Raw genomic sequence first — 13,629 nt, 5'->3', positions numbered from 1 at the left:
TGCATTGTTCTGCTTACTTTCCACATGTGGCTGTGCACACCATGCGAAAAGTAAGCAGAACATTTGCGGATGGTACCCACGGTCCGGAGGAGAGGAGACTGTCCTCTGGGCTTTGGGTACCATATCCCTGCAAAAAATAGAATTTAAAATAAAAAATATTGTTATTCTCACCTTCCGGCGTCCCGCGCAGCCTTCCCGCCTCTCTCCACGCTCCCGGTCCCAGTAAGACTTTGCGAGCGATGACGTCCGTTCTCGCGGGATCGCGAAGTCTCTCGGTCATTCGTGCGACGTCATCGCGATCCCGCGAGAACAGACGTCATTGCGGTAATTGTCGCAAAGGATTACTGGGACCGGGAGCGTGGAGAGAGGCGGGAAGGCTGCGCGGGACGTCTGAAGGTGAGAATAAAAATATATATTTTTTTATTATTTTTTACATTCTATCTTTTACTATTGAGGCCGCATAGGCGGCCTCAATAGTAACAAGTTGGTCTCACTCGTCAAACACTATGTTTGACGAGTGTGACCAACCTGCCAATCAGTTCTCCAAGCGATGCTACAGATCGCTTGAAAAATGTTAGCAATTCTGCAAGCTAATAACGCTTGCAAAATGCTAGTTTTTCCGCGGGAAAATCGCGGGAATTTAAAATGCGATTTTTCACGCGGAATTCCAGAATTCTCGCGCTAATTTCCGCGAGAGTTCCGCTACGTGTGAACCCAGCCTTAAAGATAAAAAATATATCTATTTATACAGTTGTGGCCAAAAGTATTGACACCCCTGCAATTCTGTCAGATAGTACTCAGTTTCTTCCTGAAAATGATTGCAAACACAAATTCTTTGGTATTATTATCTTCATTTAATTTGTCTTACATGAAAAAACACAAAAAGAATTGTCCTAAAGCCAAATTGGATATAATTCCACACCAAACATAAAAAAAAGGGTGGACAAAAGTATTGACACTGTTCGAAAAATCATGTGATGCTTCTCTAATTTGTGTAATTAACAGTACCTGTAACTTACCTGTGGCACCTAACAGGTGTTGGCAATAACTAAATCACACTTGCAGCCAGTTGACATGGATTAAAGTTGACTCAACCTCTGTCCTGTGTCCTTGTGTGTACCACATTGAGCATGGAGAAAAGAAAGAAGACCAAAGAACTGTCTGAGGACTTGAGAAACCAAATTGTGAGGAAGCATGAGCAATCTCAAGGCTACAAGTCCATCTCCAAAGACCTGAATGTTCCTGTGTCTACCGTGCGCAGTGTCATCAAGAAGTTTAAAGCCCATGGCACTGTGGCTAACCTCCCTAGATGTGGACGGAAAAGAAAAATTGACAAGAGATTTCAACGCAAGATTGTGCGGATGTTGGATAAAGAACCTCGACTAACATCCAAACAAGTTCAAGCTGCCCTGCAGTCTGAGGGTACAACAGTGTCAACCCGTACTATCCGTCGGCGTCTGAATGAAAAGGGACTGTATGGTAGGAGACCCAGGAAGACCCCACTTTTTACCCCGAGACATAAAAAAGCCAGGCTGGAGTTTGCCAAAATTTACCTGAAAAAGCCTAAAACGTTTTGGAAGAATGTTCTCTGGTCAGATGAGACAAAAGTAGAGCTTTTTGGGCAAAGGCATCAACATAGAGTTTACAGGAGAAAAAAAGAGGCATTCAAAGAAAAGAACACGGTCCCTACAGTCAAACATGGCGGAGGTTCCCTGATGTTTTGGTGTTGCTTTGCTGCCTCTGGCACTGGACTGCTTTGACCGTGTGCATGGCATTATGAAGTCTGAAGACTACCAACAAATTTTGCAGCATAATGTTGGGCCCAGTGTGAGAAAGCTGGGTCTCCCTCAGAGGTCATGGGTCTTCCAGCAGGACAATAACCCAAAACACACTTCAAAAAGCACTAGAAAATGGTTTGAGAGAAAGCACTGGAGACTTCTAAGGTGGCCAGCAATGAGTCCAGACCTGAATCCCATAGAACACCTGTGGAGAGATCTAAAAATGGCAGTTTGGAGAAGGCACCCTTCAAATATCAGGGACCTGGAGCAGTTTGCCAAATAAGAATGGTCTAAAATTCCAGCAAAGCATTGTAAGAAACTCATTGATGGTTACCGGAAGCGGTTGGTCGCAGTTATTTTGGCTAAAGGTTGTGCCACCAAGTATTAGGCTGAGGGTGCCAATACTTTTGTCTGGCCCATTTTTGGAGTTTTGTGTGAAATGATCAATGTTTTGCTTTTTGATTCATTCTCTTTTGTGTTTTTTAATTTAAGACAAATTAAATGAAGATAATACCAAAGAATTTTTGTTTGCAATCATTTTCAGGAAGAAACTGAGTATTATCTGACAGAATTGCAGGGGTGTCAATACTTTTGGCCACAACTGTATAATTGCCTTGTAATCTTTTCATTTCCTGTTCTGTCCAGATGTCACCATGTCCCAGAATTCCAAGCTGAGGAAGTTCACCTACCGCCATATTGGGACACCCAAGTGATGGGTGTCTCAATATGTAAACTGCTGCTGGTACCAACTTATTGTGCTGTACCACCAGTGGAACACCGTCGCACTCCACACACACCGTACGCATGACACACACTCGCTCACACGCTCACTCACACACACTCACTCACACACACTCACTCACACACACTCTCACACACTCACTCTCACACTCACTCACTCTCACACACTCTCACACTCACTCACTCTCACACACTCTCACACTCACTCACTCTCACACTCTCACACTCACTCACTCTCACACTCACTCACTCTCACACTCACTCTCACACTCACTCACTCTCTCACTCACACTCACTCACTCTCTCGCTCACTCTCACACTCGCTCACTCTCACACTCGCTCACTCTCACACTCGCTCACTCTCGCACTCGCTCACTCTCGCACTCGCTCACTCTCGCACTCGCTCACTCTCGCACTCGCTCACTCTCGCACTCGCTCACTCTCGCACTCGCTCACTCTCGCACTCGCTCACTCTCGCACGCGCTCACTCTCGCACGCGCTCACTCTCGCACGCGCTCACTCTCGCACGCGCTCACTCTCGCACGCTCTCTCACTCGCACGCTCTCTCACTCGCACGCTCTCTCACTCGCACGCTCTCTCACTCGCACGCTCTCTCACTCGCACGCTCTCTCACTCGCACGCTCTCTCACTCGCACGCTCTCTCACTCGCACGCTCTCTCTCACCGTGTATGGAGCATACCACAACTCCTGGGCAGGGGAGGAAGCAACAGACATTACAGCAGGGGATCACAGAGGATTCATTTTGTGAGATAAAATATTTCACTGACAATTTTCACTTAAACAATATTTTACCTCAAAAAATGTATCCGATGCGATCTCCTGCTGTAATGTCAGTATTGTCTTTTGCTTCCTCTCCCCTGCCCAGGAGCTGTGGTATGTTCTGTACACAGTCAGACAAAGGGGAGAGAGACAGCTCAAACGGGACAGCGCATGAGGGGAGAACACAGGAAGGAGAAACAGCAGACAAGGGGGATAGCACATGCGGTAGACAGGTCAAAGAACAGAGCACAGACAGGAGAAGTCAGCACATGGGGAAAGAGAGAGTGGATAGGTGGGTGACTACATGGGGGGGGGGGGAATTCTCAACACTGCAAAGCCTGCCCCCATCGTGACATTACTGCCCTCCGGCCTCCATCTAGTTTAAAGATATTTAGAAATATCAACCGCATGAAACATAAACTAACTAACGATCACTCAAACTAGTCACTCATTCATACATATGACCACACACCAGCCTCCATCCCCATGATCTTAACATGCATGAACCACCACAAACAAAACTCACAAGGAATAATGATAAAATTGCCTTGCAAAGTTCTTACAGAGCTGTCACAGATGTTGCCAAGTACCTATGCCAAACTTTCCCATATTAATATACTTACAATAAAGAGCGGTAATTTGGATTCAGCTACTCTATACATATGTTGCAATGAGAAATATTCTGATTATTTCTAGAATAACAGGTCATAATAACCACCTTCTTGACAGAAAAGTAGAAATTAAAGGGAACCGGTCACCTCGTTTTGCCGCTATAAGATGCGGCCACTGCCTTTTGGGGCTTATCTACAGCAATCTATAATGCTGTAGATAAGCCCCCAGTCTGACCTGAAAGAGAAGAAAAACAAGTTTTATTATACTCACCCGGGGGCGGTCCAGTCCGATGGGTGTGGCAGGTCCGGCGCCTCCCATCTTCATTCGATGTTGTCAACTTCCTTGCTTCGTGTCGTGGCTCCTTCACAGGTGTACTTATCTGCCCTGTTGAGTGCAGAGCCAAGTACTGCAGTGCGCAGACGCCGAGAAAGGTCAGAGAGGCCGCAGCTTATAGCTGAAAAAGAGGTGACAGGTTCCCTTTAAATAGCAAAAACCTGCCCACAGATTCCCATTAAAGGATTGTTGGCCATATTTGAGACACAATCCTATGAAATTCAAATTTCGCTTACATAAATGCGTACCTCCAACCAGAAGGGAAGAATCTGAGGGCATGACCAGACGGAATGTAAAAAGGTCCATCCACTGTTATGCAGATAAAATCTCGAATTTTTATTTTTTTGAAGAATTTGAGTGTGAACCCCCCTGTGATAATGAGAGATTGAGTTTTTATCCCTTGTGAATCTTGTGCGTTATGAAATGTATGGTACTTATTGATCATGTTGTTTTATTTTGCAGAGATTGACATTACCTGTTGGGACTCTGACCCGGTCATGGAAGAAGAGGAAGAAGATGAAGAAGGAGGCGGCTTTGGTGAAAGTGCTTAGTAATCCATTCTCCACTTTACAAGTGCTGACACGCGTGACTAAAATATGTGACACAGCCGTTTAACAGCAAAGTATTGTAGTAATGGCTGAGGTTTGTGCTCCTGCAGGAGCCATGCTAGTAAGACCCTGACTGCTTCTCCCCTCTTTTAATGTCATCATATGTGATTTAGGGGCGGGGGAGCAGTAGCCAGGCTGACTTTTACTTCTCCACCTTTCAATTATTCTTTTCTATATATTCTAATGAGCCAGACATTAGCTCTGGCATCTCTCTGCTTTACTCGACCCGATTTTTGGGGATTGCTATGAACCCCTATAGGTTGAGCGGAACTTGTGCATTGGATCCAGGAGTGGCAACTTAGCCCCTGGTGCCCTCAGTGTTATTAGCTGACTTTTTTTTTCGACCAGCCCGTGCCGACTGCCTTTTGCATTCGGACTGAAGGATGCAGAGAGGATTTCTTGTTGTAGTTTTATCTTTGTATCTTGTTCCTGCAGCTTTTTGAGGAGACAAAATAGAAACTTATGGCAATAATTAACCCTTAATACCCCTGCACAATCCCACAGGGCAGGGGGGCATATTTTCCACTGTAGCATCCCCCCTTCCTTCATATTATTCATTTGCTCTGTGCTCCTATTTATTCCCTGGATGCGGGGGTGCCATGCCTTGTTCTTGGATCATAAGCTCCTGCTGGTAGGTTAGTGAAGATGGAGGGAAGTTGTGCACACAGATATTTTTTTCTGTTGACCACCTCTGACTCCTTGAGCCTTCTCATTTCATAACCTACAGCAAAGCTTCATTTTCTTTTTCATGTTTAGTAATGTTCTGAAAGCACAACACTGTACAGACTGTGCTCGTGTGTTAATAAAGGAGTCTGGATCCAATCGGGACTACTGTGGTTATTTTGTAGAGAGGATACTATGGCCTCGATTCATCAACTTTTAGGGCAGAATTCTAGCATAAAAAGATATGAAAAGTTTTCATGCCAAAATTGCCCAGCTCTGATAAAGTGGGTAGAGCTGGAGTGGGGCAGGGAGTAAGATTTGTAGAGAAAAGTACGTCACTTTGTGACTTGTCTGATTTACTAAAAGGTGTGTTCCACATGTTTCATTGTGCTCCCCTCATCATGACTAGGTTAAAAAAAACACCTGTGTCTTGATGAATCGGGGCCCAAGTGTTGTAAAATTTAACAACTTCTGCTTAAAAACTAAAGGCTGTCTACGTGATAGATTAAAAAATGCCTCTGAATTGGCTGACCATCTCTTATGTTTGAGCACCTTCCAATTCTACACTGACAGATGATGAGGAGGAGGAATTATGGATCAACAAGTCTGAATTTGAATGCCCATTCCTTTTGTTCTTCAGGAGATAAACCATTGCCAGAGGCCTTTACTCCTTTCCCTATCAAGAACACACTATTTCCAAACACTTTGCAGCCACTTGCCTTTTCTCCTTAACATTTTTCTTAAAATCGATGTGATAAAACTGAGTAAAATTAAATTCACCACCCTAACCTACCTACAATAAAAAAAAAACCATCATTGTATATGCAACTTAATTCCAGGCTTATCTGTAGTCTAGTACTAAACTATGCGTATCTTGGTCCATTTACTGGGTTTCAAACATCTTCACTGTTGCCAATAGTTTCCTACGTTCTCATATTGTCAGCGAGTCTCTCTATCTATAGAGATATATATATATATATATAGATATATATATATATATATATATATACTTTCACACTTCCGGTGGAGCAGGCAAGTGGTGTTGCAAACCTGTCTGCATTTGTATTAATATTTCTTGTATAAATGTCAGTGGATTTAGGAAGACACATTGGCAGCAGGGTATAGGGACATAGCCAGTACCGGTTGTTAAAGGGGTAGTCCCAAGAACAAAGTACATTTTAATTAACTCCTTCACCCCCGAGCCTGTTCTCACCTTCCTGACCAGGCCAACTTTTACAGTTCTGACCACAGTCACTTAATGTGATAACTCTGGAACACGTCAACGGATCCTGCTGATTGAGTGTTTTTTTTCGTGACCTATTGTACTTCATGAAGTTAATAACATTGAACTGTGAAAATGAAGAAAATTCCCTAAAAAATGTAGGTTTTGCCCCCCCAATTTTTCATTTTCACAAGGGTAACAGGAGCAAAATGGACCATAGAATTTGTTGTGCAATTTTTCCTGAGTACATTGATATGAGGTCAAAAACTACTTTTGAGGCACAGTGCAAAGCTCTGTGGGGGGCATCATATCGAATCCTAGAGTACCAACCTCCGCTGTTAGGTAGGTCATCAGTTCAATAGGGACCCATTAGGGCAAGTGTAGGATTACTACACCCCATTTTGATAAAACTCCCTGGTGTTTAGTACTTAACTTTTTCCCCTATTTCAAAGTTTGTGGAGATGCTACTTCTGTATTTTCTAAAAAATTCTGTATTTTTAATAGTAATTAAGTTAAATTGTATAGGGTTTTTGTTTCTTTTTGGTTTAGGTACAAATGTATACCCAATCTATATTGTTTTTTGGTCATCCATAAAAATGGCACCAAAATTTGCTCCACAATTTTTGCTTAAGATGGAAATACCCTATGTGTGTGTTTGTACAGTATTTCTTAGCCACACGGCGAGACTTGGGCAGGATGGAGTTGCCATTTGCCTCCTGGAGCACAGAGTTCTCTAGAGTAGTAGAATAGAAGAGCAGAATACCAAACTCCCCAAGTGACCCCATTTTAAAAACTATATCTCTTTTGGGAATTTATCTACAGGTGTAGTGATGACTTTGACTCCATGGGTATTTTCCAGAAACAAGCAGCAGTGGATGTTGCTGAGGAAAAATTGAAAATCTGCTATTGTAGTGACTAATATACATAGTAACATAGTTATTAAGGTTGAAGGGAGACTTTAAGTCCATCTAGTTCAACCCATATCCTATCCTAACTTGCCCTAACATGTTGATCCAGAGGAAGGCAAAAAAAACCCATGTGGCAACAGTAAGCTTCACATTGGGGAAAAAAATTCCTTCCCGACTCCACATACGGCAATCAGACTAGCTCCCTGGATCAACGCAATATTAAGGAGACTAGTGTATATACCCTGTAATATTATACTTTTCAAGAAAGGCATCCAGTCCCTTCTTAAATTTTAGTAGTGAATCACTCATTACAACATCATATGGCAGAGAGTTCCATAGTCTCACTGCTCTTACAGTAAAGAATCCGCGTCTGTGAGTATGCTTAAACCTTCTTTCCTCCAGACGTAGAGGATGCCCCCTTGTCCCCGTCACAGGTCTAAGAGTAAAAAGATTATTAGAAAGGTCTTTGTATTGTCCCCACATATATTTATACATTGTAATAAGATCACCCCTAAGCCTTCGATTCTCCAAACTAAATAACCCCAAGTGTAATAACCTGTCTTGGTATTGCAGACCCCCTAGTTCCCTAATAACCTTGGTCGCTCTTCTCTGCACCCGCTCCAGTTCAGCTATGTCTTTCTTATACACCGGAGACCAGAACTGTACACAGTATTCTAAGTGTGGTCGCACTAGTGACTTATATAGAGGTAAAATTATGTTCTCCTCATGAGCATCTATGCCTCTTTTAATGCATCCCATTATTTTATTTGCCTTTGCAGCAGCTGCTTGACTCTGGCCACTAAATGTGAGTTTGTCGTCCACCCATACACCCAGGTCTTTTTCAGTGACTGTTTTGCCCAGTGTTTTACAATTAAGCACATAATTATACAACTTGTTCGTTCTACCCAAGTGCATGACCTTACATTTATCCCCATTAAAGCTCATTTGCCATTTATCAGCCCAAGCTTCTAGTTTACATAAATCCTCCTGTAATATAAAATTGTCCTCCTCTGTATTAATTACCCTGCAGAGTTTAGTGTCATCTGCAAATATTGAAATTCTACTCTCTATGCCCCCTACAAGGTCATTAATAAATATGTTAAAAAGAAGCGGGCCCAAAACTGACCCCTGTGGTACCCCACTGCTAACCGTGACCCAGTCCGAGTGTGCTCCATTAATAACCACCCTTTGTTTCCTATCCCTGAGCCAGCTCTTAACCCACCGACACATATTTTCCCCTATCCCCATTGTTCTCATTTTATGTATCAACCTTTTGTGTGGCACCTTATCAAAAGCTTTTGAAAAGTCCATGTACACCACGTCCACTGCATTCCCTTGGTCCAGTCCGGAACTTACCTCTTCATAAAAGCTTATCAGATTAGTCTGACAGGAACGGTCTCTTGTAAACCCATGTTGATATTGGGTCATAAGGTTATTCTTCTCCAGATACTCCAGTATAGTATCTCTTAGAAAACCCTCCAGGATTTTACCCACAGTTGAGGTTAAACTTACTGGCCTATAATTTCCAAGTTCAGTTTTTGTCCCCTTTTTGAATATTGGCACCACATTTGCTATACGCCAGTCCTGTGGTACAGACCCTGTTATTATACACTGCTCAAAAAAATAAAGGGAACACTTAAACAACAGAATATAACTCTAGGTAAATCAAACTTCTGTGAAATCAAACTGTCCACTTAGGAAGCAACACTGATTGACAATCCATTTCATATGCTGTTGTGCAAATGGAATAGACAACAGATGGAAATTATTGGCAATTATCAAGACACCCTCAATAAAGGAGTGGTTCTGCAGATGGGGACCACAGACCACATCTCCGTACCAATGCTTTCTGGCTGATGTATTGGTCATTTTTGAATGTTGGTTGTGCTTTTACACTCGTGTTAGCTTGAGACGGACTCTACAACTCACACAAGTGGCTTGGGTAGTGCAGCTCATCCAGGATGGCACATCAATCCGAGCTGTGGCAAGAAGGTTTGCTGTGTCTGTCAGCGTAGTGTCCAGAGGCTGGAGGTGCTACCAGGAGACAGGCCAGTACACCAAGAGATGTGGAGGGGCCGTAGGAGGGCAACAACTGGGCAGCAGGACCTCCAGCAGGCCACAAATGTGCATGTGGCTGCATAAACTGTTAGAAACCGACTCCATGAGGATGGTCTGAGGGCCCGACGTCCACAGATAGCAGGTGTGCTCACAGCCCAACACCGTGCAGGATGCTTGGCATTTGCCACAGAAAACCAGGATTGGCAAATTCGCCACTGGCTCCCTGTGCTTCACAGATGGAAGCAGGTTCGTACTGAGCACATGTGACAGAGTCTGGAGACGCCGTGGAGAGCGATCCGCTGCCTGCAACATCCTTCAGCATGACCGGTTTGGCAGTGGGTCAGTAATCGTGTGGGGTGGCATTTCTTTGGAGGGCCGCACAGTGTAGAAAAGAGTTAGGTGTACTAATAGAACACAGACTGCATATGAGTCAACAGTGTGATGTAGCAGCAAAAAAGGCAAACACAATTCTTCGATTATTAAGAGAAGCATAGAGTCTAGATCACGTGAAGCAATTATCCCCCTCAATCCTCGGTAAGTCCGCATCTGGATACTGTGTCCAATTTTCGGCACCACATTTTAAAAAAAAAGACATTGAAAAACTGGAACAATTTCAGAGAAGAGCTACCAGGATGGTGAGTGGACTGCAAAGTATGTCCTATGCGGAACAGTTAAAGGATCTGGGAATGTTTTGCTTGCAAAAAAGGCTAAGAGGAGACTTAATGGCTGCCTACTAATAACTCAACGGATGTCGAAATGTAGAGTGCTCATTCTTGTTCTCATTTGCAGATGGAAACACAAGAAGTAATGGAATGAAAATTAAAGGGACAATATGCAGGTTAGAAATTGGAAAAAACTTTTTGGCAGTGAGGTTGATGAATGAGTGGGAACAGTCTGCCATGAGAGGTGGTAAGTTCTCCTTCAATGGAAGTTTTCAAACAAGCTGGACAGACATCTGTCTGAGATGGTCTAGTGAATCCTGCAGTGAGCAGGTGGTTGGACACTGACCCTTGAGGTCCCTTCCAACTCTAACATTCTATGATTTCTATGATCTTTATACACACAATTTAGTAAGCAAAAAAATGGATGGTTGACTAACGGATCTGTTGTCCATAGACTTCAGTGCTAAAAAAAAAAAAGAAAAAGGATCCAGCAGAGATCAGTTATTTAAAAATGGACTAAAGCTGTGACTTCACAACTTTTTTGCCAACGGCTTGCTGCTGGATCCGCTGTGACAGATGACTACTGGACATGTGAACATGGCCTAACCTGTGGTGTCCCATTTATTAACTTGGAAGTTCAGATGAGGAGTAGAATCTAATTTATTTTTTGTCTGATAAGGAACCTGCTGCAAAGTCTTCGTGAAAGGGCAGAATTTACTAGTCTAAAATGTAACCAGTGAGGAAATTGCAAGATTTCCATTTTAGTTTAAGGCCTCATTCACGAGTCAGTGATTTTTCTCGTATGCAAACGGTGTGTCAAGTCGGGTCTTAGGCCTCTTTCACACATCAGGTTTTCGCCGTCAGGCGTGATCTGGCGCTTTTGACAGAAACCGGATCCGGCGAAATGCAATGCCGGATCCGGTTTCCCCCCCATTGACTTGCATTTGCGCCGGATCGCGCCGGATGGCCATGCGTTTCATCCGGTTTTCGCCGGATCCGGCAATGTGTCGCAATGTGTCGCGATCCGGCGTCTGGAAAAAACGTCTACTGTAACGTTTTTTGTCTCCGGCGAAAAAGCCGTACCCGCCGGATCCGGCGCGTCCGGCTTTTTCACACAATGAAAGCCTATGAGCGCCGCAATGCGCCGGATCCGGCGAAAGCCGGATCCGGTGGCCGGATCCGGTTTTTTTGGTCTGAGCATGCTCAGTAGCTCTGCCCACAAGACATATATAAAAGCAAGACAGTGGGACCCACAGCCACACCCAACATGCCACCCAAGAAAGCAACCAAGCGCAGCAGGAGAAGGCAGGAGACCACTGCAGCACCATCAGCACCACCACCACCCCAAATGGAGCAGCAAATGGAACATGCTGAGGAGGGGAGGCCAGCAGCAGATGAGAGACGGTAATTATCAAATCCCCCATTCCTCCAAACTAGGGCCATGGAATATCAAGATATTCATTGGCCCTTTGTTTCTCTTTATTCAACAGCCGCCAAAGAGATGCAGCAGCAGCACCATCAGCAACACCCCAAATGGAGCAGCATGCTGAACGGGAGGGGAGTCCAGAAGCAGATGAGAGACGGTAATTATCAAATCCCCCATTCCTCCAAACTAGGGCCATGGAATATCAAGATATTCATTGGCCCTTTGTTTCTCTTTATTCAACAGCCGCCAAAGAGATGCAGCAGCAGCAGCAGAAATGGCATCACTGGCAGCAGCAATACCCACAGCCATGGAGTCTGGCCATCAACAGGACAGCACATCTTCTTCTGGGAGCCCTCCCTCGCATTGTCAGCGTTTGACGGTAAGTTTTTATTTCCAAAATCCATCATCTCTGTAATATATGTCTATTCATTGCCTTTTATTTCAAAACAGGAATCACAAGATGAAGAGGAGCTCCCAGAAGAAGAAGGAAGGGGTGGACAGACGCTTGGAGTGGGCTCACAATTCGTAAGTTTTTTGCATCAAACGCAGAAACACAACATCACACTACACACAACACATAGAAAACAATGTTCTGCAGACCACACACAGCAAACAAATGCCTACATCCAAACTCATAACATTTTTTGTTTTTTTCTCTAGTCTTCCCAATCTGGTGCTCGGCCAAGAGGTCCTCGCAGTGCCTCCCAGGGTCGTCGGCGACAGCAACGCGGCGGTCACCAGCGTGTAAGTATAAATATTTTTGCTTTGTTTTTTGGCACTTTTTATTTCATTTCTTTTGTGGAGGCTAATTATGTTATTTTTGTCTTTTTCTTTAACAGCCTTCACAGCGTGCTCCCGACTCTGACGGTGAGGATGGAGGGATTGATGTGGACCGCCTCATCGATCTCGTCAGAGAAAGGGAGCCGCTCTGGAATATGGCTGACCGCCGCCACGCTGACCTGATCATTACCCGACGACTCTGGGAGGAAATCTGTTCTCTCCTTGTGGGCCGCTGGGAGGACCTCGAAGCTCGGGACCAGATTAAAGAGCGTAAGTATATACAGTAACGGTTGCTTGATGTAAACCAGTGTTTCCCGAACTCCAGTCCTCGTGGTCCCCACGGATCATGTGTTCAGGATTTCTATTTACTATTGAAATCCTGAAAACATGACCCCTGGGGACCATGAGGACTGGAGTTTGTGAAACACTGATGTTGTATACTAACCACTCCTTTCTCGTTTCAGGGAACAGAATTGTGAATCGGTGGCGGTCTGTGAGGGATCGTTTCAAGAAGGAGTTCAATAAAGAGATGCGGGCCCCGAGTGGATCTGGAGGACGCAGGAGCAAGTACAAGTACGCAGAAGCCCTGTCGTTCCTCCGGGAAACAATGCTCACCAGAAGGTAAATATTACACACCACATGTGAAAAAGATGTAACTTTTTTTTTTCAGCCAGGGCCATACCATGTCAGTATTTTAATTGTTTTTTTTTCTCTTTATTCCACAGCACGGTGAGCAGCACTCGGGAGCCTGCACGATTGGACCCTTCTGAGGCGATCCCTGAGGAGACCGGCACCGAGGGACACTTCGACCGCCCCGGTACATCTGCACCTTCCCTGCCTTCCCACACATTCGACCCATCTGTCCCATCCACCAGCACAGGAGCATCGTGGCCGCCTACATTACATGAAGCTGCTGGTGAGGAGATCGCTTTCCCTTTACCCCACCCTTCTGCCCCTGCCGCCTCTAGTACACCTGCGGGTACTGGGCGGCAGCGGCAGAGGGGTCAGGAAAAGAGTTATGCGCAAGAGTTATTGCATCTGAATGCATCTTTCCAGAA

At 44.5% G+C, this 13,629-nt stretch overlaps 1 protein-coding gene across 2 annotated transcripts in view; it reads left to right on the top strand.

Annotated features, from left to right (window-relative positions):
* Nucleotides 1-5,674, top strand: part of DBN1 (drebrin 1) — a 131,188-nt gene extending 125,514 nt beyond the window's left edge. For both annotated transcript variants that reach the window (XM_073567725.1, XM_073567656.1), the window contains exon 13: nt 4,707-5,674. In XM_073567725.1, the coding sequence (XP_073423826.1) occupies nt 4,707-4,795 (89 nt within the window). In that variant the 3' untranslated portion in view covers nt 4,796-5,674. The remainder of the gene's footprint in view (nt 1-4,706) is intronic.
* Nucleotides 5,675-13,629: the final 7,955 nt, after the last annotated feature.

This window comes from Dendrobates tinctorius, unplaced genomic scaffold (genome assembly GCF_039654945.1).
Source record: "Dendrobates tinctorius isolate UK_male_01 unplaced genomic scaffold, ASM3965494v1 ptg000001l, whole genome shotgun sequence".
Taxonomy (NCBI): domain Eukaryota; kingdom Metazoa; phylum Chordata; class Amphibia; order Anura; family Dendrobatidae; genus Dendrobates; species Dendrobates tinctorius.
Note: the sequence above shows the minus strand (reverse complement) of the source record. Positions and strands in the feature narration are given on the sequence as shown.